Genomic DNA, 25,081 nt, shown 5'->3' with positions numbered 1-25,081 from the left:
CCGATATCGCTGAATCAGTGGGAGCCCTGGGCTTGTTTTCCTGCAACAAGACGGTCCCATCGAGGGGTGATGGGAGACAGCGATACTCAAAGGAGGTTCCTTATGTCCAGTCTATTCCGCAATTTAGTTTCCATTGCATTCATTGCAGAGATATGTTGGAAATGGAAGCAACATTTTCAGTGCTTCTGTGGCTATCTCAGGATATTTAGCCTTGTCTTTGATCCAGAATGCCGGCAGAGATGTTATGTCAAACATACTTTTCAGCCCACCGTCATTTGCAAGCTCGAGGAGTTGATCTTTTTCCTGTGCTGACATGGATGATTCACTGGGGACATTCACAAATGGGTCACGGACCCATTCCCTTGCACGTCTTGGGTCACTGATGACATCGCGTGTTAAAATTCAACAGTGCGTGACAGGGAATGAGGAAAGGTGCAGCTGACTCGTATTGTTTCCTTGCGGCCTGGTGGTTGGGGACCACTCTTAGCACGAAGAGAGACCAATCAGGATGCTCGCTCTCCCTCTCCCTCTCCCCCTCAAAAAAAATCTGTTTCTGGGATATTGTATATAATTTCTGGGCGTCAGGGAGCCACTATCGTAATGCAGGAGACCCCAGGAACTTCCGGGAGAGGTGGGATGTCTGGCATCCTGATATATGTCCAGCTGTTCCAGAGCTGAATGAAGTCAGTACAATAGTTATTGCAAATACGAGGAAATCTGCAGGTGCTGGAATTTCAAGCAAAACACATCAAAGTTGCTGGTGAATGCAGCAGGCCAGGCAGCATCTCTAGGAAGAGGTACAGTCGACGTTTCGGGCCGAGACCCTTTGTCAGGACTAAGTTATTGCTTCAGTTTCTTCTGAAAAGTAATTAATCATTAACTCTTATTTCTTTCTTTGATAATAAATGTACTTAGAATCTTTTCAGTGATGAGCGGGCACAGACCAGCGCAAGTTGCGGTCCTGTGATTGGTGAGGGTGAGAGTTGGTGCACGGCGAATGGAGAAGCTGAGACTCTATGCGCGGTGATTGGCGAAGCCGAAAATCGGTGCGTGGTAATTGGCGAAGGTGAGAAACGGTGGGTGATGATTGGCGAAGCTGAGAGTCGGTGGGTGGTGATTGGCGAAGCTGAGAGTCGGTGGGTGGTGACTGGCGAGGCTGAGAGTCGGTGCGCGGTGATTGGCGAAGGTGAGAATCGGAGCGCGCTGATTGGCGAAGTTGAGAGCCGGTGGGTGATGATTGGCGAAGCTGAGAGCCGGTGGGTGATGATTGGCGAAGCTGAGAGTCGGTGGGTGGTGACTGACGAGACTGAGCGTCGGTGCGCGGTGATTGGCGAAGCTGAGAGTCGGTGCGCGGTGATTGGCGAAGCTGAGAGTCGGAGCGCGGTGATTGACGGGGTGGGGTCGGCAGGGAAACGAGAAGCGGCAGGCAGGAGTGGTTGCCTGGGCTGACCGATAAAAGGTGGCGGAGAGAGTGGTTGGTGAGGCCTTGGGCAGAATCGTTTACTGTTGAGGGGGAATTGAAAAACCATGGGCTGCCTGTTCTCCAGGAAGTCTAAAGGGAAGAAACAGAGCAAGGCGGCGGAGGAGGAGGGGGAAGAGTCGCCGAAGCAATACAGCTGGGACAACCGGGCGAAGGAGGTGAGGAGGGGGCGTGAAGAGTCTGGGGGAAGGTTTGATGAATTGTGGGGATTATCGGTTAAAACTGAGTACAGCCAGGGTCGAGGTAAATATTTGAAAAACAAAGCCTGTAGCTGTTTGAAAAATCTGAAATAAGCATGTACAAATCAGCAAATTCTCACCAGATTGAACAACCATGGTGAGAAGTGATTAACATTTCATCAAAACCAAAAGGAGACGAGTTATTGAAAGAACTCGACGGGTGGAGGGGAATGGGATGCCGAAACTTCGGGTCGAGAGCCTTCATCTAGACTCGACCACAAACTGAAGGGATAGACACTCGACCCGAAATGTCGATACTGAAATTAATTTCCGTCCAGAGACGTTGTCTGACCTACTGAGTTCGTCCAAAAGCTCGTCCTTTTTTACTCTAATCTCTTGTCCCTCCGATTTCCTTGGAAAAGATAGTCAATGCGAGGGTGTCAAGGCACGGAGTAACAAGTAGAATTTGGTGAGATTGGTAAATTATCGAGGGGTGGAGTATTTTTTTGTGGGAATGGTAGAGATTGTAGCAATGGAAGTGAGATGGTAATGAAAAGGGAAGTTCCCTCTTTCGCTATACTGTAGTTGAGACCTGCAGGGGAAGAAGCTCGTAGCTTTTGCTGAATGGACTTCGGGATCGGTTGCTCCCCGCCCTTCTGTGAAGTCAATATCAAGTAAGAAGTGGGCCTAATATAAAAATACCTTTTTGTCAGTAACAGAAGTAGACGAGATGCACAATGCAGAAATAGTAGATTTAATTTTGGACAAATCAAACATAAAATTGAATGTTTTTAGCTGGGACAATTTTTGAATGCCCGTTAACATTGCCGTATCTTGCCAGCCTTCCAATTTGATTATGACTTCTTGTACACAGTTTAATCATTGAAGACAGAGTTAAGGATCTCCTAAAAGCTTGAACATCTTATTTTTGTGTTTATGGTCAATGGGGTGTTGGTTTTTGTTGAGATCGGTTGCCTTCATAGACTTCTTTACAATGCGCTGCAGGTGTCAGTGTGTTCATGTGCACCCTGACCCATGCCAAGAATCTGCCCGTCTCCTCTCTAATTAATCATGTCACTTTTTGTCTTCCTCCTGTAACACTTTACATTGTCTGGTTTAGTTCTCATTGCTATAATGTGCATCTTTAATAACTATTATATTGCTTATACTAAGTACTTTTGGTTAGCAAGTTTTGGCTACGGTCTCGTGTGTGAGATGTGTTGATTCGAGTTAAGTAACTGCAAGATGACTTCCTGTGAATTTACTTTGACGCAGCATACAAAGTTATTGTTTATGTTGAAGTTATCTACCTGTTGGATGACTAGAATTGTTTCTAGAGTTGGGTACTTATTTTCCATAAAATCTGAACCAGCATATTTACTATGGTCCAAGTGAAAAATCTATTCCTTTTGAAAGGAAAGAAAGGTAGAATAGATGGCTTGGCCTCTTGGTGCTGGCTTTACCATATAATAAGAGGATGGCTTATTATTTTTATTTCATCTGAGTTGCTGACCCACAAGTCCTCATTTGAGACAGTTTAGCATGGGGAAGGATCATCCCTGCATCTACACACTCAAACTCTGCAAGTCAGTTTTCATCTCATTTTCTGAACCCAAGCATCCCTGTCTACTTAATATTTTTCCCCTCATGATGCACTGACCTTCCCAGGAATGAATCTAGCCAATCTTTACTTGTACTCTGTGTCACATGCATATTCTTCCTTGGATATGGAGACCCTGTCTGTACACATCATTCTTGGTGTCTCACTTGGGACCTATTGTTTAAGCAAGACCTTTAGAACATAAAGGCCAATATACCATTTCCCCTCCTAACTGCTTGTTATACTTGCATGTTAACTTCTGATTCAGAAACCTGAGTGCCCTTGTAATATGAAAGCCAACACCTTTCAGACTCTCACCATTTAAACAAAAAATTGGCCTTTGGTATTTGGGCGGTATGGTAGTGTCGCAGGTGGCATAATGCAGGGCTAGCAACCCGGGTTTCATTCTTGCTGCTGTCTGTAAGGACTTTGTATGCATAGGTTTCTTCCCACGTTTCAAAAGCGTGTGAGTTAGTTGGTCACCTGGGTGTCATTGGTTGTGACCATTTTGTCAGTCTTTAAATCTGAAACCTCTGAATTAGTAAAGTGCATAAGATGGTTCTTGCTTGGAAATTATTCAGTTTAATACTTTCAGTGGCTGAGCTCAAGCTGTTTGTCCAATATAGAGTTTATTTTCTTATCTTCTGTTTCAGGTGGCATTATTACTCTGTTACTTTGCTGACAGATTTTGCCCATCTCGATTCTGTTCTTTAATTCTCAAACCCCATTGTAGCATAAAATCAGGGATTGGGGGGGCAATGAAGCTCCGTATAACTTTCATGGTTAATGGAAGCCTTTGTTACAGTGATATAATAGTAACATTAAATACTTAATTTTCATCTCATTTAGTACAGTTTTATGATTGTTGTTGTATACAGGGAGGTTTCACTTATCACAAAAATCCAAAATGAGTGAAAATCACTAAAAAATTTTCACAACTGTTATTTTGCATCCTTAACATTGATAGCATGAGAAACTACTAGCTTTTCATGGAAACATATCTTTAGTCCCAGTTGTTGTTTCAAGAGCAAATCATTGCTCCACATAAAACCAGTTCAGTATTGGCTCTAATGTAATGCTGCTCCTTGTACAGTGGCAGAGGCTAATCTATTAATCTGCTTATGATAGATAGAAGACATTTGGAAAGTGGGCTCTGACATTTGGAAAGTGGGCTCCAACATTTGTAGTTATTTTAGTTGCCAGTTTGTTAATTTTATTTGAAGTATTCACTCAGTGAATCCAAAACTAAGATTTGGGGTAGTTTCTCCAAAAAGACTGTCTACAAAGTGCCTTGTTTGTAATACTTTGTTATTTGGGGAAATAAAGTTGCTTGTGGAGTAATTCTGCATTTACTTTTTAAAATGGTTGTATGTTTTTCAAGTTCAGCTGCTATAACCTACCCAATTCATTTGAAGTGCAAATAGTGTGTGGATTTCTGAAAGTTTATTCTTGTCAGATTAAAGTAAATGAATTTGCTATTTTATTTGCAGTTTAATTTAAAATACACTGATTATTGCAAACCAGTTCACTCACATTTAGGATGTATTTCATTGGTACCGATTATCCTAAAATGGTTACAGCATGGAAGATCATATTGGCCTGTTGAGTCCCAATCAGCTGTATGCAACTAATCTCACTGCCCCTACACCACACCCTTTTTGATCTACGTCCACTACCAGCCTTGATAGTGCAATCTATGTTCTGTGCACTCATGATTTCCACTTGATCTTGTGTGTGCTCACTGGAATCTGCCTGTAGGTACAAATTAAACACAAGCCTGAACAAATAATTAAAACTCGAGGAATATTGCTTGCTGCAATCAAAGAAAGCAAGCATGTCATTTTCCAAAATTTAGTGTAATTTTGTATGGGATATTGTCACTAAATGTGCAATACGGCTCATAAGAATTTTAAAAATGTAAAATTAATGATTTTTACACCAACGGCACAACGGTGCAAATAGTGGGGAACATTCCCCAGAATCAGTTGTTTTATTTTTGCCAGTAAAAATGTAGACAAAAATGCAGAAACAAAATTTATTAATTTTTGATTAAACCCTTTGAGAGTACACATTTCCATGGGGCACCACAGTAGCATAATGGTTGGCGTGTCGGAGTTTGGAGTTCTGTATATCCTCCCTGTGAATTCGTGATTCCCTCCAGGTGGCTCCCACATTCCAAAGATGTATCTGTTAGTAGGTTATTTGGTCATCGTAACTTGTCCTGTCATTAGGCTGGGGTTAGATAGGTGGATAGGTGGCTTGCAGGGTGGTGAGGCTCACTGGGCTGATGGAGCCTGTTTTTCTCTTCTCCCCGCCTCCCCCCCCCATCTCTAAATAAATAAGCAAACAAAAATACATGATTTAAGGTTAAGATTATTAAACCTGGAATAAAACTGGACAGATGGATCCCATGGTACTGGACAATAGTTTTATTATTAATCATGTATTTTTGGTCATTGCTTACAATACAACTGGGAGGACAAATAATTCTTAAGTATCGGTTTTTAAATTTGAAGAGTAAGGTGTTTTAAAGCTATTTTGGTTTATCTATACGTGAGGAAAAGAGTAAACTAGGATGTTTCATTGTTTGAGGAATCTGCTGTATTTCAACAGCTGCTGTGGACAAGGTACGGTGTAAGTGTGGTGATGGCAGGATTAGTTTCTGGCGTCTGTTTCCTGTGTTCAACAGTAAAAATTGTCACCGTTCCTATTTGGGTATAAGACACAACAGGATTGTTCTTGCAACATGGTTTCCTGCACACTTCCCTAATTAAGGCAACCAATTGAACATCCGTAACATTTATTTTTAATACGCAATGTAATTTGGCCACTCAGTTTAAAGCATGATTTTGTATGTTTTTTAAAACCTTTTTAAATGAGTGTGCATTGTAGTACAATCAGTAAACACCATACCTATTCATTCTTGTTGTAGGACTTGTATGTTTTGCTTATTTAATAAGCCCCTAGTGAATTGCTTGGCTATAGAAAGGATGTGGAAGCACTGGAAAGGGTACAGAGGAGATTTACCAGGATGCTGCCTAATTAGAGAGTATGCATTATGATCAGAGATTAAGGGAGCTAGGGCTTTGCACTCTGGAGAGAGGGAGGATGAGAGGAGACATGACAGAGGTGTACAAGATAATAAGAGGAATACATAGAGTGGACAGTCAGCGCCTCTTCCCCCAGGGCACCACTGCTCAATACAAGAGGACATGGCTTTAAGGTAAGGGGTGGGAAGTTCAAGGGGGATATTAGAGGAAGGTTTTTTACTCAGAGTGGTTGGTGTGTGGAATGCACTGCCTGAGTCAGTGGTGGAGGCAGATACACTAGTGAAATTTAAGAGACTACTAGACAGGTATATGGAGGAATTTAAGGTGGGGGGTTATATGGGAGGCAGGGTTTGAGGGTCGGCACAACATTGTGGGCCGAAGGGCCTGTACTGTGCTGTACTATTCCATGTTCTAAATCACAACCCTTTCACACCGAGCTACTTGTGAAGCAGTACCTAATGATGAAAAATTGTTTTGTTCCAAGGATTTCCTGGATTGCATGTTAGGCATAGAGATATTTACACAGATTTTACAATGCTATCCAAAGAGTCGGGGGAGGGAATTAGTGCAGGAATCTTCACAATGTGTGTATTTGCAAGCCAGTACTTAATGTTATAGACTGGTGGTTGGAAACCACTGCAACACACTAAATGTTGGAGGAACTCAGCAGGCCAGGCAGTATCTAGGAAAAGAGTATAGTCAATGTTTTGGGCCGAAACCCTTCGGTCGAAACCTCTTTTTTCTAAATAATACTTTTTGTAAAATTTGTACTTGGTAACAAACTTGTGTATTTTTCATACTGGCAGAAAGTGGCATAGCAACTAACACAATGTGAAAATCAGAAGATGCTGGAAATCCATGCAACACACACAAAATGCTGGAGAAATTCAGCAGGCCAGGTAGCATCTATGGTAAAGAATACAGAGTTGATGTTTTGAGCAGAGACCCTTCATCAGGATTGGGGAGAAAAGATGAGGTCAGAGTAATAAGGTGGTGAGGGGAGGAAGAAGTGCAAGGTAGTAGGTGATGGATAAAACTGGGAGATGGGGAGGGGTGAAATGAAGAGTTAGGAAGTTGATTGGTGAAAGAGATAAAGGGCTGGAAAAGGGGAATCTGATAGGAGAGGGTAGAAGACCATGGAAGAAAGGGAAGGGGAGGAGCACCAGTGGGAGGTGATGGGGAGGCAAGGAGATAACATGAGAGAGGGAAACAGGAATAGTGAAGGGGGTGGGGGTGTTACCGGAAGCTAGGGGAATCTATGTTCATGCCATTAGGTTGGAGGCTATCCAGACAGAATTAAAGGTGTTGCTCCTCCAATCGTGGCACTAGAGCAGGCCAAGAGTGACATATCGAATGGGAAGTAGAATTGAGACGGATGGTCACTAGGAGATTCTGCTTTTTCTGGGGTCTGAGTGTAGGTGCTCAGCAACGCGGTCTCCCAATCTACACTGGGTCTCACCGATATACAGGAAGCCACACTGGGAGTACTGGAAACAGTGGATGACCCCAACAGACTCTCAGGTGAAGTGTTGCCTCGCATGGCATCTGTTGGGGTCATCTCTGATAGTTTTATAAACTTGGTCATCACACTACACCCTGAAGAAGGATGTGGATGTCTGAGAAGATGCATAAGATTTACCAGAAAGACTCCAGTGATGAATAGTTTCTGTAATAAGGTTAGACTGAAATAGGGTTGTTCCTGGAGTAGACTGATAATTTTATGATATTCTGATGGGCTTAAGCCAAGGGACCAAAGACTAATTAAGGCGGATTTGATTGGTGAAAGAGCCACAAGTAACATGCAGGATTTTTAAAATGTTTATTACAACACAGTAATGGGCCCTTCCTGCCCAACTAGCCCATGCCACCCAATTACACCCATGTGATCAATTAACCCCCCAACATTTGTGTCTTTGGGATGTGGGAAGAAACCTGTGTAGACGTGGCAAGAAAGAACAAACTCCTTACAGACAGCGGCGAGAATTTCTTGTGTCGCTGTGATAGTTGTGAAGTGTTATGCAGAGGTCGACAGTGTGGTGAATATATTTTTTCAGTTGTGATTTTCAAAAGGGATGAGTATCAGAGCTAATCTCATTAAAATGGGGAAAGAGTAGAGTACTGGAACTGATTAAATTGCTGTAAAGAGACTTGATGGACTAAGTGATCTTCCTCTGTAATGTTGGGGTAACAAGAAGAATGTTTTCTGAACATTGCTGTGGAATCTTTCAGCTGCTTGAAAAAACTATTGTGGCTTCTGCTTGACACCTATCTCAGCGGGCAATGTCTCCAAGAGAACAGCTTCTCCTTATTACTGAATAGATGCAAGCACACATCATTTCTGTACCAAGTTTTTTTAAAAATCAACTTGTGATTTAACTGAACCAAGTTGATATTCAAATAGCAATTTTTTTTTTACGGTCTGAATTCTGTAGATTGATCCATAATCATGACTTGCTGTTTTAATTGTACTGCCTAATAATATCAGTGAAATTATTATTACAATGATGTATATGAGCATATTTCAATAAAAGCAGCCCTTGGATTAACCGAACCACAAGTTTGACTTCTCTCCCCACCGAAAGTTTGCTTTATAAAGTTTTCAGAATGAGCTTATCTATGTCCACCATCAACACATTCAATCATATCACTGGACTGCAAAGACTTTCGTAAGCTGGGTTCCTTGCCCCTTCCACTCCTCCTACCTTTTGTGCTTAGTAGCTACTGCCTGGCTGAGATTAATTTGTTGATTGATTAATCTGAATTGAACATCTTCCTGATCAGTTTTCACCTTCTTAATCTGTTTTCCTCTAATCTCATTTCCTTTGAGCAGATGGTGAGTCTGTATTGAATTTGGGTCATTGGATAGCTGCTCTTCATTCCCCTCGGTTGCTTTTCTTTCACAAACTGAGTGTAGCCATTTCTGATTTGAGATCATTCCCTGTAATTTTGATTTAATTTAAAACATTTAAGGTTTTTTGTCTAAATCAGGGGTACTTTAATCATATTTAGAGACTGATTCATTTTATGCATTACTATTATGAATTGGGTGGCAGGGTGGAGATGTGTCTTTACCAAAGTAGGTGCCAGGCGCTCTGGTTCAAACTGTCAGGAAGGTAATGGTAACTGCAGTAACCATGCATTATAACAGTCATGTGCAGAAGAGCATCTCTGAACACATAGCCCATCTAACCTTGAAGTGAATGGGCTACAGCAGAGGACCACACTGAGTTCCACTCATGTACCTAATAAAGTGGCCACTGAGTGTACATGGTAATGCTCACACTGCTTTTTGACAGGTGTAGTCTGTTTATGGGTGGTGGGATAGAGATGCGTCCCTACCAAAGGAGGTGTAAGGTGCTCTTTTCCTCCACTAGCCTGCAGGTCGCCTTTAGGCAAGGTGTGGCACCTGCTTAGCTTCCCTGATCAGGGTCCCGTGAAGCCAGGGTAGTGGGTGGTGGATGGTCATGTGATCAACTGGTGCATATCAGGAGTCCTGGTTATGTCACCACTGACACCAGGTAGAGAAACTGAAGAGTATTGATAATGGCTGGGGTCACCTATCTTGTAAAGAAACTGTCCAGAAGAAGGCAATGGAAAACCAATTCTGTAGGAAAAAATTTGTCGAGAGCAATAGTGGTCATGAAGCCATGATGACTCATGCCATACGACATGGCACGTGATGATAACTATATGCTGCCCTTTTCCATGATATGGTTGAGATCCTGCAGGTAGACGACAGGTCCAGGCTAAATGTCTTCCTTTACTAGCAGCCTTCTTTTGTTTAACAAAGGTGAAGCACAAGATTTTTCTTTATATTACAAAAAACATCAAGCTGCATTATAAGATCAAACAGTTTCTAGACTAGTGTGTATATTTGATCAGATTTTCCTATCTGTTTAAAATTTGCTGTTTTGTTCCAACAGATTGATGTTAAGGATTATATGCTGGTTGGTTTAAAGGATCAGACACTGGGACGGTTGCCTGGTAAAGTTGCTGGTGAGCAGTTTGTCATTGAAGAATGTGAAAACTGCAACATATATATATTTGACCACTCTGCCACTATCACCATTGACGACTGCACCAACTGCAGGATATTCCTGGGACCTACTAAGGGTAGTGTGTTTTTCCGCAAATGTGTAGACTGCAAATGTGTCATGGCTTGTCAGCAATTTCGTACACGGGATTGCAGAAAAATGGACGTCTTCCTCTGTTGTGCAACACAGCCCATCATTGAATCATCTACGGGCATGAAGTTTGGTTGTTTTCAATATTACTATCCTGAACTGGGTTACCAATTCAAAGATGCGGGCTTGAGCATCTTCAACAACAACTGGAGCAACATTCATGACTTCACCCCAGCTTCTGATGAGAACAATTGGACATTGTTAGCTGAAGGTACAGTACCACATGATTATGTTCCCCTTCCTGATTCAGAGGAGCTGAAAGCAGTTCGGATCTCTACTGAGTTGAACAGAAGCATTGTTCCAGTCACACGAGGCCAGAGGCAAAAGAGCAGTGAAGAGTCATGCTTGGTTGTGTTTTTTGCTGGAGACTACACCACAGCCAATGCCAGGAAATTAATTGATGAGGTGAGAAAATCTTGTGTTTGTGTTCAGTGTTCTTGTTTATTTTTATCACAAAGGAGGTGCTTAAAATTGAATTGTAGCCCTACATAAGAAGTGAATGAAATACTTTTGTGTCCTTCCACAGAGTAAGGCTATGTCCACACTACGCCGCATAATTTTGAAAACTAAGCTTTTTCTCTTCGTTTTGACGCTCCGTCCACACTAAAGTGGCGTTTTCATCCCCCAAAAACGGAGATTTTCAGGAACGGTCTCCAGAGTGAATAAATCTCAAAATGCCTAATATCCGTTGTAGTGTGTACGGGGTAAATGGAGAGATTTAAAAATGCTGTCATGACAACACCGCAACAACAATACTTTTTCTGCTTCTGCTTGGTACTGCGCAAGCCCTGCCGGACGGCTGTTATAACACGCAGTCGGTGTGAATGGCGTGAGAGTTAAATTGTAAAGTGAGCTTTTTTGACTATTTAAAAACGCTATCACGACGTGCCAGAACAGATGGCCGCAGCGCGGCATTTCATTGTTTTCTTAAACACAAACCCCCCCCCCACATAACCTAACAATTTCAGAACAGACGGCAATGAGACTGAAGCCAGAAGAGTTAGAAATGTACTCACCAAATACTTTGACCCATAGCTTACTAAATAAATAAGTATACTCACTTTGCCCTGTTTTCTGTCCTTACTTGTATGAAGGTGGTTTACCTATTTATGCAAGTACTTCTCTGACAATAGATGTGTAACAGCCTAATGTAGCATTGTATGGAAATACAGGATAACACTGATGCAGACATGTTTTATACATTTAACAAGGTGCTTTATTAATGCAACAGAATTAGTCAGTTTTTCAATGTTCGTCATCAGCCAGGTCATACTGTCCGTGAACTCCCTGTCGGTTGCCTCCATACGCTCCAGTATTTGTTCTTTTTTCAGTTTTAAGTCCTCCTGCGCAAGAGCCAAGAGCAATTCCTTTTAAGTTTTTCTATGCTGTAACTGAACAAACGCACACCAAGTATACTGTTTCCTCTTCGCCTGTTTTCTGTGTGTCCTGCGCATGCCCAGTAAGGAGGAAATTCGCCCAAATATCTGTTCTAATGTGGACGGAGATATTTTGAAAAACGCTTGGTGTGGACGCCTATCGTTTTTACTCGAAACCGGCGAAGTGTGGACGTAGCCTAAGTTATAGGATAAAATTGAACTGATCTGAGAGTAACCTGAAGTTGGCTCATTTGCAAAAATGCATACTGGCTTGCATAAAGGAATAAAAAAAATTGTGTGTATATATTATATTTGACTGTCAATTATGAAAGCAAACCATTAATGGAGTCTTTAAGAAAAGAATTAAGTGGTGCATTGAGCAGAATATCTATCCATATTGAGAGCTACCATAGATGTGAGAAGGTAAAACATGTTTTTTTGTGGTTATTAACATTGAGGCAGTTGGTATGAGAAGTACATTGAAGCCTGATGTAATGTCTCCTTATTAATTGCTCTGCTGTCAGATTCAGTAAGTCAATGTTGAGCTTCTTGCTACAGTTCTTTCAAAGGGATTTAGATGGTGTAAAAACGGTAGATGTTTGCAAAAGACCCATGAAAACTTGGCACTGTAATTTTTACTTGTTAAACTACCAGCCCAATTTATGATCTGACTGTACATGTATACAATCAAATGAAACAATATTCCTCTGGACCATGGTGCACCAAAAGATATATCACACACAGTACATAAAACAAATTATTACCACAAGTAAGTCAATAAAATATAATTTAATATTCATGTGTGCAGCACAATAAACAGCTTGCTTGCTCTCCTAGTGATGAGTCTCAGGGTGTTCATTAGTTTAATGTTCATAGTCCAGTGTATGGCATTGGGAAGGAAATACTACATATGGTAAACTCTATCATGTATAAACTTTCTAGCAATCAAAAAATGAGAACTAAAATATTAAACTTTACTAGTGTAACACTGAGGTTACATTTTAATTCTGGAAATCTCAGATAACTGGCAAAAGTTATGCTCAATTTTGAATGGCTAAGTTAGGTAATTTCCACTAATATACAATAATGCGACTTTTTCAGAAGAGTAAAAAATCAGTAGAATTGCCATTGCAGAATTTTGTGACAATATGTTATTAATGAGTTTCCTGCAGAGATGGTGACAAATGTATAAGCAGGTAGGTAATTAAACCAGTATTTTTATGAAATCCTGTCATCTCATTGTGACGAATGTGGAGTCTTCCTTCCTGATGCAATCTAATTCAGTGCTCTACTTGTAATGATGTTTCACAGTATATGTGGGAGTCTGTGGCTTTATAATGGAAATCAGTGGACTGCCTTCTGATATGGATACACAGATCAAAAAAAGGAAGAGGAGAGTTAGAAATTATCTGGGTGAATTTGAGGTCAGCTTAAATGTTGATGGCAAAGGTCATAAAATTGAGTTCCTGTGAATCCAACACCTCTAGTCTCTTGACTTCAGTACATTGATATAGATTTGCGTAAAAGGATGCTGCATCCAGTCTTTTTAGGACAACTAATAGCAAATGGGTTGAATTAAGCTGCAGACTGTTAACATGCCTTTAAGCATCGTAGACATCTTAGAATTATACAGCACAATAAATTCCATTTGTGTTGCATGTTTGAAGTATCTACCAATTAGTTCTGTTTCCCTATTCCATCTCTGTGATGGAGACTTCTCCACTTACATTGTCTGTTCAAATATACTTTTTTATTATTACTACAAAGATATTTTTTGGGCAGTGCATTCCAGATTTTAATAAATAACTGCATAGGGTTCCAGAAGAACAGTAATTCATCTAAATACCAGTATCTTTCTTTATTTTAGAAAAAAATATTTTTGTGTTAGCAGTAATATTTGCCTTAATCAGAATACTGGGCAGCACGATAGCATAGTGGTTAGCGCAAGTCCTTGCAGAACAATTTGTAAGATCATGTTTCAATTCTTGCTCTCTGTGAGGAGTTCCTGCATTCTCCCCATGACTACATCAGTTTCCTCTGGGTGCTTCCCCCGCCAGGACACGGTACAATTAGGGATAGTGAGTTGTGGGCATGCTATGTTTGTGCCAGAAGCATGGCGACACTTCCAGGCTGCTCAGCACAATCCTTGCTGATTTGATTTGATGCAAACACCACCACATTTCATTGCATGTTTTGATGTGTGAAAAAGGTCATCTAAATCTATCTAATCTACCACTGCAGGTTTAACCCATTCTGAAAATTTTGCATTTTCTGCTTGATACAAATAAAATGTTTCCAATTTTGCTATTAAATAATTTTGGCAGTAAAATTAACTTGCTTTGCTTTTCTTTTCAAAAGATGGCTACAAAAGATTTTGCTCTTGTTCAAACAAAGGAAATTTCTATGAGACCAGATGATGCCAACAGGGTATTCAAAGACAAAGCAGCAGACTTTATTCCATTGCTTCAGCAAGGTAAAGTTATTCTTCCCAATCATTACCTTAATCACAATTTATTGTGATTTTATTTCTGAATTTGCGTGCCATTTAGCACCCTGCAGCCATCATTGTTGTGCTCCACACCTCACTAAACCACAAACCAATGGTTTACTTTTTATACTGTTGGATGTCAGTGCAACCTTTTATAATAATCAACACCATAAAATCTTTTCAACCTTCTACTGCAGTTGCTTTACAAAGCTGCTGTGTCAGCATGCATGATCAGTAAAAATCTTAGAACGTCATTATGACAAACTAAGTATTCATTTTGAAAGGGACAGTATTCCATTGAAAAATGTTAATTATAGACTATGTAGCTTGAAGCTAGGCAGCAGTTTTGCTCAAGCAAGAAAATGGAAATGAGCACCATTTTGGATCGCAGAGTTAACTTGTGGATGGAAGATTATTTAAAATGTTCATAAGTGATTAAAGCAGTACAAGATTTGTTATTGTGTTCAAATGATTACTTCTGGCATTAGGGCAGCAATAAAGGTCCTCCATCTGTCTGTCAATGGCCATCTTCTCTATTGTGCCCCAATCTGTCTCTATGGTACAATGCCAAGTTGTCTTCGGTCTATCATATTTCCTCCACCCTTCAGGGGTTCAAAGTGCTATTTTGATGATTGAGTTGGCCTCTTTTTATCATGTGCTCAATCCATCTCCACTATTTCCTCACGATGATTGTGGCCATCTTCTCTTGATGAAGATGATTAGATAATTGGCAAACTGCTCACTTTAGCTAAGATTGCCAAAAAAAGACAAAGTGAGACATTAGTTGACTTTCTTTTGAATGAAAATGATCAATGTAATTGTAGTGGAGAAAGCTGCTACATAACTACATTGTTTTCATGTATTTATAAAATGCAGATTTTAAAAGCTATTTACCTCACTCTTGAAATGAAAACAAATTGCTAAGAATGTAATTGAGAATAAAAAAAATAAAATGAGCACTGAATTTTGAGGCAGTTTCAATTCATTCAGAAATTTTAAATCAATGATGTGAAGTCAGTTTTTATTGTAAGTGATTAATGAGGAATTCCTGTAAATTGAGTTACATGGTATAGAAACATGCTCCTTGTCAAAACTAGTAACAAATTCTGCTGTTGTTGTTGAACACCTTTTCATTTAGTCTAATGTGGTGTTACTTTAAAAGTGACCTTTTACAAATCCAAATGAATTACATTGACTGCTGTTTCATCTAACTTTCCGAATTTCATTAATAGGCTGACTATTCATTATTACACTTCTCTACAATATTCTGCTCCTTGGTCTTATGGTCTATATCTTCATATTTGTCTCCTGACATATCCCATTACTTTTCATACATTGGATGTTGAGCGGTTATCAGAGATTCTTGTAGATTCTCTGGATCCTTTCTTTTAAAACTGTATTGTTAGCAAGCCACTAATCTCTGACTACACTCACTTGAATTAATAATGTTTATCAAAATCCTTGTATCTTTTTGGTAATTCCTTCAAAATGTGTGGATGCAGTATATCAGCTCAGGGATTTTTATGCTCCAAGTCTGAGCCCATTTAATTATGTACTTGCTGATTTTTTTAAAAATGCATTTAATCTGTTACATATCTCACTATTTGATGTCATGACCACCTGTTCTGTCTCCTTGGAAAATCCTGAAGCAAGTTAATTCAACATTTCTGCCCTTTTTCTTGGATTAGCGGTGGTATTGCCCAGACTATTCCCATTAGAAATATTCTTCAGTCTGATGCTGTAGGATCCAAGTGAATTTTCTGTTTGTATTTCTTTTCTTCACTGGTGTCTGTAAATGAATTCACTATTTGGTTTTTCATTACTGTCATTTTCAGTGCAATGACAGCAATCTTTGCAGGTTGACATCACTTTCATGATAAAATCTGAGGAACTTTTAAATATGTTTTAATCTGAAAGTAAAATCTGATTCATAATCATTTAATTACTGACAATGTTCAGTACCCATGGGATATCAATATTTGTATTGATATTTTATATTTTCAGCAATGAAACTCTTTTGATATTTGTTTTGGTGCAGGCCCTGTGGTGGCGTTGGAATTCAATGGTGATGGTGTAGTGGATGCCTGCCAGAACGTAGTCAGTTCTGTGTTCACTGCTTCCAAGGTAAAATTATTATTTTTGAACAGTATATTGTAATGACTTTTTTCCCATCATGGGTTAGACTATTCCATAAATTTGTGTATATAAATAATTCTACATCTGACATCTCCCTTAGACTTTCCTCCATTCACCCTTAAATGGATTTTTAAGGTCCTCTGGATTTGGCCATTGTTGCTGTGGGGAAAAAGGAGCTGTCTGACATGGATAGAGATTCTATCTATGTTTCTCAAACTTGTACTACTCAAACAAGAAGTTGCTTCATCCTCCGTGGCTCCAAAGTAAAAGCTCTAGCTCACTCAATCCTCATAAGACATGTTCTCTAATCCAGTCAGCATCCTCGTAAATTTCCTCTACACCTATTCTAAAATTTCACATGCTTCCTACAATGAGGCAAACAGAACTGAACACAATATTACAAGTATGGTCTAACCAGAGTCTTATAAAGCTGCAACATTACCTTGAGGCTTTTGAACTCAGTATGAGACTAATGAAGGCTAAGACGCCATACATATTCTTAACCATCCTATCAACTTGTGTGACAACTTTGAAGGATCTATGAACTTGGACTCTAAGATTGCTCTGTTTCTCCACATGACTAAGGTTTAACCTTCAGATTTGATCTTCCAAAGTGGATCACTTCACACTTTATTGAACTTCGTCTGCCACTTCTCAGTTCAGCTCTGCATCCTAATCTATGTTCCATTGTAACCTATGCCAACCTTCTATACCACTTTCAATGCCACAGGTGGCAATGGGTGGTAGTAGCAGCATATTCTTCCTGGAGATCTGTGACTAGTGGTGTTCAGCAAAGATCACCACTAGTCACTTACTAACCCACCCTTCCACTTTCTCATCTAAGTTATTCATAAAACAACAAAAACCCAAGGGTCCCAGAACAGATCTTCATCCTATTTGGTTATTGTCCACAGCACATGCTGACCTGACATCTGACCATAGGTGTCCTTCATCACACGTCATGACGTTGGCCTTCATATGCGGGGCAGGGGCCTAGACTCTGGCCTGACCTCTAACTTCCCACATCCCTGTCTCCAAACCCTAACCTGACCTCTAACTTCCTTCTCTATCCCAAAACCATCCCTGTGAACCTAAAAAAAAACCAAGTCTGAGCCATGACCTTGTTGGGGATGCAGCTCATTGTCATTTAAATTAAAAGAAGGTATTATCCTGTTGAAAGCAGCTGATATTTGATTGTTATTGCATGCCTCACGGATGTCATTTCCAATCGTTTGCTTTTGTTTTTTCTCGTAACAGGTGTTTGTTTCTGAAAACAAATCTTCAGCTTCCCAAGATGTGGACAATTTCTATAACTATGCTGAAATACAGATGGGAATGTAAAAATGAACAAGGGTCATGTGTGAACATCTTAACCACAGATTGCTATTTTCCTATTGTAGCATATATTACCATTAAACTACTGGAAATAGTCATGTGAAGTAAGATGTTTTTTGTAGCTAAGATTTAATATCCTGAATGTAATGTTTTCAAAGTATTGCTAGTATATAACCAAAGTATTTTAAGCATTCTTGTATACATTTTAAACTTGACCTGCTTTTTGTTTATATATAAAAAAGGAAGAATCATTTAAAAGAAAGTGACATGTTCTTGAAGTACTTTCTTTTTGATGTAATCATACATTACTGTAAAAGATGAAAATATTGCATCTTTATGGACTTTACTCCCCTTTTTTTCCTTTAGATTTTTCACCATTCCCTAAATTGAATATTGGCTGAAGAAAATTTAGCTACACCACCATGTTGCCATTAAATGTTAAACTGTGGCATCAGTTTTTACACTTTCCTCTGGAGCACTTTTGTGCATTTTATAAGGTCACCCTTTAGCTGGCCAGTGGCGTAGTGGCATCCATGTTGGGTTGAATGGTGAGCTAGCAACTCTGTCTTTTATACACTTTTCCAAAAAAAAGTGCTAAAGAAACATCAAGGTTGCTGCCCAATGCATGGAAAAGAAAAACAACAACCCTGTGGCCATGTATTTTTCATCTTTATGTTCTGATTTCTTCCAAGTTCTGATGGTGGATGTCAGCTGATTAATTAACCACTAAATTCTCTCTCATATGTGGAAGAGTGGATAGTTGATTGAAATGAAGGGAGAGTGTAATGGGGACAGTACAAAAGGGTACTTGATGGTTGACATGGATTTGTTTGGCCAAACAGCCTTCTTCTATGTTTAACTTTAATTTTAAAAATGTTTTTGTTCCATTTGCACACAGTCGCATTCCCTTGGAGGCTCTTAATTCATTTAGTTTTACTGTGGACTAATAGACTTTTAATTGTAACACTTTCTCTAGAAAAAGGCTGCTCAAGGAGGTTCCCCAGACAAATGTTTAGAAAATGCTCATTCAGTTAAAAGGGAGGTTTTAAACAAAAATAATTTGGTATTTATCTTTAGCCTTCAAAAAAGCTATCCAAATACTGCTAAAACCTAAAAATGGAGGAAGATATGATGTAGGGTATTCACATTTTTTTAGCAGCTGAAATGTTTAAATTTTTAATATCCTGTAGTAAGTACTTGCTGTTGTCACAGCTTTCGTCATAGCCTTTATTTTAAGTAGTTCATCTTTTACAGTGAAGTGATATTTTGTGGTACTGGCACTTGGTCATCTATGGTTTTATTGTTTAACAAATACAATCCTGGTTTTAATCATTCTAAGCTTAATGATATGATAGATTATAGTGTCTTTAAAATAGAATTTGGGGGCTACATTAGTGAAAACTAATGGAAAGGATTTTTAAAGTATTTCAGATCTATCCGGTTTTGGGCATTCCTTATTGCTATGGGAAACATGGAGTAGTGACTGTTTAAGTTATTGAGGTTTCTGAATTTTTCCCTGCAAAAACCTTTGTGCTTAAAAAAATCCTCATTTTACATAATTAGATGTTTTGTATATACAGTATTCTTTATTGTATTTTCTTGTTGTCTATAGTATGTGCCTATATAGATTGTAGTTTGACTCCAAGAAAATTCCCTCAGAATTAATAGAACTTACTCCAAAGAATTAATTGAGAACCTAAGTAGATGGGAACAGCTGCTAGAGAAGAACTAATGGTACAGGTGGTAAACTGCACATCACAACTGCACAAATAGGCCTTCCACTTTTGGTCTTATTAATTTCCCCTGTTTCGATACCAGTAACTTGTTTGTCCTTTTTAGTGAAAATTGGCAATTTGTTAACTGGCAGCATACTGTGTAGTGAAATACAAAGAAACTTGAGTTGACAGTTGATTTTACCTAGTTCTGTTTGGTCTCAATTTTTAAATTTTATTGTTGTGCTATATTACAAAGTGGTGTCCAAAGCAGACACATTAATCCCTGTATAGATTTTTCCAGGTAACTCCTATTTTGAAGTAATATCTAATGGGGCATTGTCCATATACTCTTTTACAATATAACAATATAAATTAATGAAAAATATTTATAGATTACAAAGTGCAGCGCAGAAATGGAGTATTTAATCCATAGTCCATGGAATTTCTGTGCTGCCTGTGGCCATACCTTTGTCCAACCCTGTTAGCATCAATTCCTTTTTCTTGTATGCTTAGATTGCCCTTTAATGTATACCTATGTTTTGCCTTTAATATTCCTAGTAACAGTAGCAGTAAATGAACTAGTGATGCATGAAAATCTTTAAGTGCTTCGTTACAAACTTTGGAGGTCAAGTATAAAAGTATTTGCACAAATGGAGTAATTAATGGCAATCATGCACAGAAGTGAATTTGACAAATGCTTTTCAAGAAATCAGTGGAATTTTTTCATAGTTGCTTAAGAAATTTTCTGGTTGCAGATTATAAATTATTACAGCACATCTCTAGTTTATTTCTCAGTTTAATTGTCAGTTAATCTCATGCCGTTATCCTCCTACCTATTACATCACTTAATATTTTTGAAGCAATTATCTAATTTTCCATTAAAAGAAAGTGACACCAGATCAGCAACAGTTGTGACGTACAAATCCACATTTCAATTATGAGTGACTTGTTTTGTAAAGTTGTCTATAATTATTTGTGACTGTGGTTGTAACTTTGTAAATGTAGATCTTTATTGCTGTCTCTCAGAAAATTTGCTGTACTATCAATAACAAAACCTCTTTTTTAAAAAAAAAAAAAAAAAAAAAAAAATCTACTTCAATAAGAACACCATTTATGGTAAAGTGAAACAAACATTTTTATAGTCCGGGTGCGGCATAATGCATGAAGGCAGGAAAGAGGAACATGTTGTATATACAACTCAACTGTCCTGTAATCTAGCTTGCCAAATTGGTATCAGAAGAAATCCATTTGGATCAAATTGCTTCATCCCAAATTAATTGTACTGACTCTTGACTCTATCGCTCCTTTCTCTCCTCTTCTCGTCTCCCCTCCCCCTGCACCCCCCCCATAGGTTTTTAACCTAGTTGCTGTGACTCCAGAGGACTTGATTCATCCCACTTTTGAATTTTGAATAACTCTTACCAAATATTTATTGATAATAGTCCAAGAGCATGGACCTCACCCCACCCCCCAACTTTATCTTGAATGTGAACATGAACAAAATCAACTGTTTAATGTAATTTCTTCAAATTTACGTGATTTTTTTCCCTTTTGTAAAAACATTGCTGCATTTAAGGTATGTTCCACAAGTATTAATTGGCATCTAATATGACTTTTTTTTTGTTTAAACTTGTCACTTCTACCCCAGCAGCAACATCGAGAACAAATGTCTCTAAAGCAACAGCCATTGTAATTGATGTTCCTTATTAATGTACATTCACTACTTTGAAATGTTTAGCACCCCCAGCATTTCTCAATTTACCATTGATTATAAAGTTATTTAATTAAAAAGTACATTGTGGCTGAATATAATTCTATTTTAAAAGTTCCTCAAGTAGTTTGACTTTTATTTTTTTAAATCCTATTTATGCCTTCTACTTTATAACAGACTGCTTGAAATCAAATGAGAATAACTTCTGGCTGTCTCACTTGTAACTGAATTGTGACCTTTGCAAGACAATACTCCAAATAGCGAGGCTATTCAACTCATTAAATTGAGACAATTTTTTCCAATGAGCAATTCAGTTAATCTCACTTCCTCCATTCTGTTTGGAAATTGACTTCAGAAATAAAAATAGGCAAAATGTTCTGAAGGTCTTAAGTTATTACCTACAGCACATCTACTCTACTATTAAGTTTCGCTTAAAGCGTGAGGGAAGATTGTACGGCTGTTTGTTGGAACACTAGGCCCACTGAGCAGCAGAAACTCATGGTGGTAATATATTTGTCACAATTAAGTGTTGCTTTTACTTTTATAAATTATGAATCTATGTAACTATTGTAATTTTTTTTATTAAACACTAGTGTATCATTTATGGTACAATGGGAAATTGATTTTTTTTTGCTTTATTAACACAAACAATTTCCTTTCTGTGAATAGACAAGCCAATGAACTCAAATAGAAAAAGAACTTCACCAGGCATCTGACTGGCATGGCACCATTATTAGTTGTGATATTAAATATGTTTATTTGGTCAGACTGCGTCAAGCTGATAAGGTGACAATAATTCATAACCATGATTTACAACAGTTGTGTGCAGAAGAGCATCACTAAACATGCAACACATTAAACCTTGTGGTGGATGAGCTACAGCAACAGAAGACCACAAATGCACATTCAGTGGCCACTTTATTAGGTACAGGAGGTAACTAATAAAGTGGCCACTGAGTGTAGGTCTCTTGTTCAAGGGTTTGAAATGATGTACAATATGTTCAGAACACAATGTCAGGAAGAGAACCTAAAAATAGACTACGTAGTTAGAATCAAGGGGCTCATGTTGTGCATCTTAAACACATTTTCATCTTGAGTTTATCATTTTAGATTGGGACTGCAAATACATTTCAATTTCACTTTCACTTAGACAAACATAGATTAAGTTTAATGGCTTTGGATCTTCCTATTATCTTCAATTTATTACAAATGTTGAAATAACAAAGCACTTGGCTGTAAATTTGGATCTTGAGGTGGACCAATTCAACTGAAATGTGAAGTTGTAAATCTTTTGTAGTGAACTCCCAGCCTTTGTATTTCTAGTGTTTTGTCTAAGGGCTGACTATCAAACCATGCAAGTGGGAAGTGAGATATAAAACAAAGTCATCTTTGTTTATGGCTAGTCAATGATTCAGAGTATTTGTATCTAACACATTAGATTTGTTTCTTTTGGAATTTAGAAAGTGAAAGAAAATAGAAACTGAACATTCACAAACATGATCCAAACAGACCAGGACATAATACTGCCATTTAAGTTTGTCAGATTTCCACAACTATTCACAATTAAAAACTGGAATAAACAGAGGAGAGAGATTGAACAGTGAGAGTCACAAGCACAGGATTAGTGAATCCTTTTTTAAAGTTGACCAGATAATGTTTGCATCAGGAAGCGCAACCAAAAAGAAAATTAAATCATGCCCTGCAAGGGAATTCTACATGATCTCTGATAGTTGACAACTGTTTACAAATAGGTCAGACAGGTGGGCTTACTGTAAGCAAGTTTTGTTGAAAAGAGATTATAACACATAAGACTGTAGCATATAGGAGCAAGAATTAGGCCATGCAGCCAACGGAGTCTGCTCTGCCATTTGATTATGGCTGATTTATTTTCCTTCTCAGTCCTATTCTGCCTCTTCCCCAGAACTTTCATTACCCTTTTGAATGAAGAACCTATCAACCTTTGCTCTAAGTATACCCAATGACTTGGCCTCCACAGCTGTCTGTGGTAATGAATTCCACAGATTCACCACCTTCTGGTTAAAGAAAACCTTACTCGCTCTGTTCTAAAGGGACGTGCTTTTATTCTAAGGTTGCACTCTCTAGTCCTAGATTCTCCCACTGTTGGGAGCATCTTTGGCACTTCCATTCTATCGAGGCCATTCAATATTCGTTTCAGGCCGAGACCCTTCGTCAGGACTGACTAAGGGTCTCGGCCTGAAATGTCGACTGTACCTCTTCCTAGAGATGCTGCCTGGCTTGCTGCGTTCACCAGCAACTTTGATGTATGTTGCTTGAATTTCCAGCACCTGCAGAATTCCTCGGGTTTGCATTCAATATTCAGCTGGTTTCATTAGCAACCTTCTCCCCCTCCCCACCCCATTCTTCTATCAAGCTAATCACTAGTTCACAGTTGCGTATGCAAACTGTACACCTTCATCTTTGTTTTTATGTGAGGGGACTCAAAATATCTCAGCAACCAGGGTTCCTGAAACCTGCCAGCTTTGTCCTTTACCCAAGAAACATGCAGGCTAGAGATCCTGAGACCCAGCAGCCTTACTCTTCACCCTAATAGGAACATGTGAGCTCTGAACTCATGATATCATACTTTTAAAAGTCTCCCACTTGGCAGCCACTCATTTTCCTGTTAGGAATCTCACCTAATGGCTTCAAAATTTGCTCTTCCCCAGTTCAGGACCCTAACTTGTGAACCTTCTCCATGCTATTTTAAAACTAATAAAATTATGGGCACAGCCCAAAATGCTCACCAACCGACAATTCTACCCTATCTCATTCCTAGGAGGAGGTCCTATATATTGCTCAAGTAAACTTTCTTGGACACATTTTGCAAATTCCATTCCCTCCAGCCTTTTAGACTATGCTGGCAGTCAATATTAAGGAAGTTAAAATCTCCCTCTACCCTATCATGTTATAACTACAACCTCTACATATCTGCAGCTTAAGGTTTTCTGTAGGTTTTGTATTAGAACTGTGAGGGAACATTCTGGAGTTATGATATTATGTATAGCATAATTATGGATTGACTAAAGTGAAAACCTGTCTTCAGGAAATAAAATTCGTACACAGTTTGACTTCTAACTGCTACTTTGTGGAATAACCAACACTGGGTGTAGGACATTCTGAATCTGTCCCATTGACTCTAGGGAAAGACACTATTCCTGGTAATAGCACATTGTTAAAGGTATATCCCTGCCACTTAATGCACAATTCAGGACATATCTATTTTGTCACTGTTCACTTGTTTACTTGTGTTTACTTCATCTGTTTACTTGTATATTTATTCCTCAGTACTGTTGGAAAGGGGAATACTTTTGAGTGTCTGGAACTGGTACTTGGGCTTTTGGAACAGGCACCAATATCAAATATTCAAAACGATTCTGCTATTAGGAATGTGCTACCATTGTAAATATGTAATTCTATAAATGTATCTGATATTCCAGATGTTGAATTTAAGTAGGTAATAACTGAAACTGCAGTTAATCAGTTATTGTCTTTGTGTTGAAGTAAAAATAGCGTGTCAGGAGAATGAGATTACTTTTCTCTCTCTTGAATGTTTGCTGTGTGAATAAAGGCTTTTATATTTCCCAGTTCAGCTTCCATGTGCCTCAGTTTTTGTTAGCCACATCAGTCTCAATCCAAGAAAAGCACTAGCTAGTGCTTCAGTGCTTTGTTGAATTACCCCTCAACCATCAGGCACTTGAACCAGAGGGGATAACTTCACCTCATCGCTGAATTGTTTCCACTGAAATGAACTCACTTTCAAGGATGTTTCATCTCATGTTCTGGCTATAAATTGCTTATTTATTTCT

The 25,081-nt window shown here is 38.8% G+C and overlaps 1 protein-coding gene across 1 annotated transcript; it reads left to right on the top strand.

The window, feature by feature from the left end:
• The first annotated feature begins 1,405 nt into the window (after positions 1-1,405).
• Positions 1,406-24,859, top strand: rp2 (RP2 activator of ARL3 GTPase). The gene is made up of 5 exons (XM_072262708.1): positions 1,406-1,638; positions 10,233-10,898; positions 14,228-14,342; positions 16,396-16,481; positions 17,751-24,859. Exons 1-5 carry the CDS (start codon positions 1,528-1,530, stop codon positions 17,832-17,834), a joined length of 1,062 nt encoding a protein of 353 aa, XP_072118809.1. The 5' UTR covers positions 1,406-1,527; the 3' UTR covers positions 17,835-24,859.
• Positions 24,860-25,081: the final 222 nt, after the last annotated feature.

This window comes from Mobula birostris, chromosome 7 (genome assembly GCF_030028105.1).
Source record: "Mobula birostris isolate sMobBir1 chromosome 7, sMobBir1.hap1, whole genome shotgun sequence".
In the NCBI taxonomy this organism is placed as follows: Eukaryota; Metazoa; Chordata; class Chondrichthyes; order Myliobatiformes; family Myliobatidae; genus Mobula; species Mobula birostris.
Note: the sequence above shows the minus strand (reverse complement) of the source record. Positions and strands in the feature narration are given on the sequence as shown.

What these genes read in the sequence shown, in the direction of transcription:
- rp2 (XM_072262708.1), top strand. Translation starts at nt 1,528, where the DNA reads ATGGGCTGCCTGTTCTCCAGGAAGTCTAAAGGGAAGAAACAGAGCAAG. An exon ending in GGGACAACCGGGCGAAGGAG is followed by an intron (nt 1,639 to 10,232) that starts GTGAGGAGGGGG and finishes TTGTTCCAACAG; the next exon opens with ATTGATGTTAAGGATTATAT. An exon ending in TATTCCATTGCTTCAGCAAG is followed by an intron (nt 14,343 to 16,395) that starts GTAAAGTTATTC and finishes GTTTTGGTGCAG; the next exon opens with GCCCTGTGGTGGCGTTGGAA.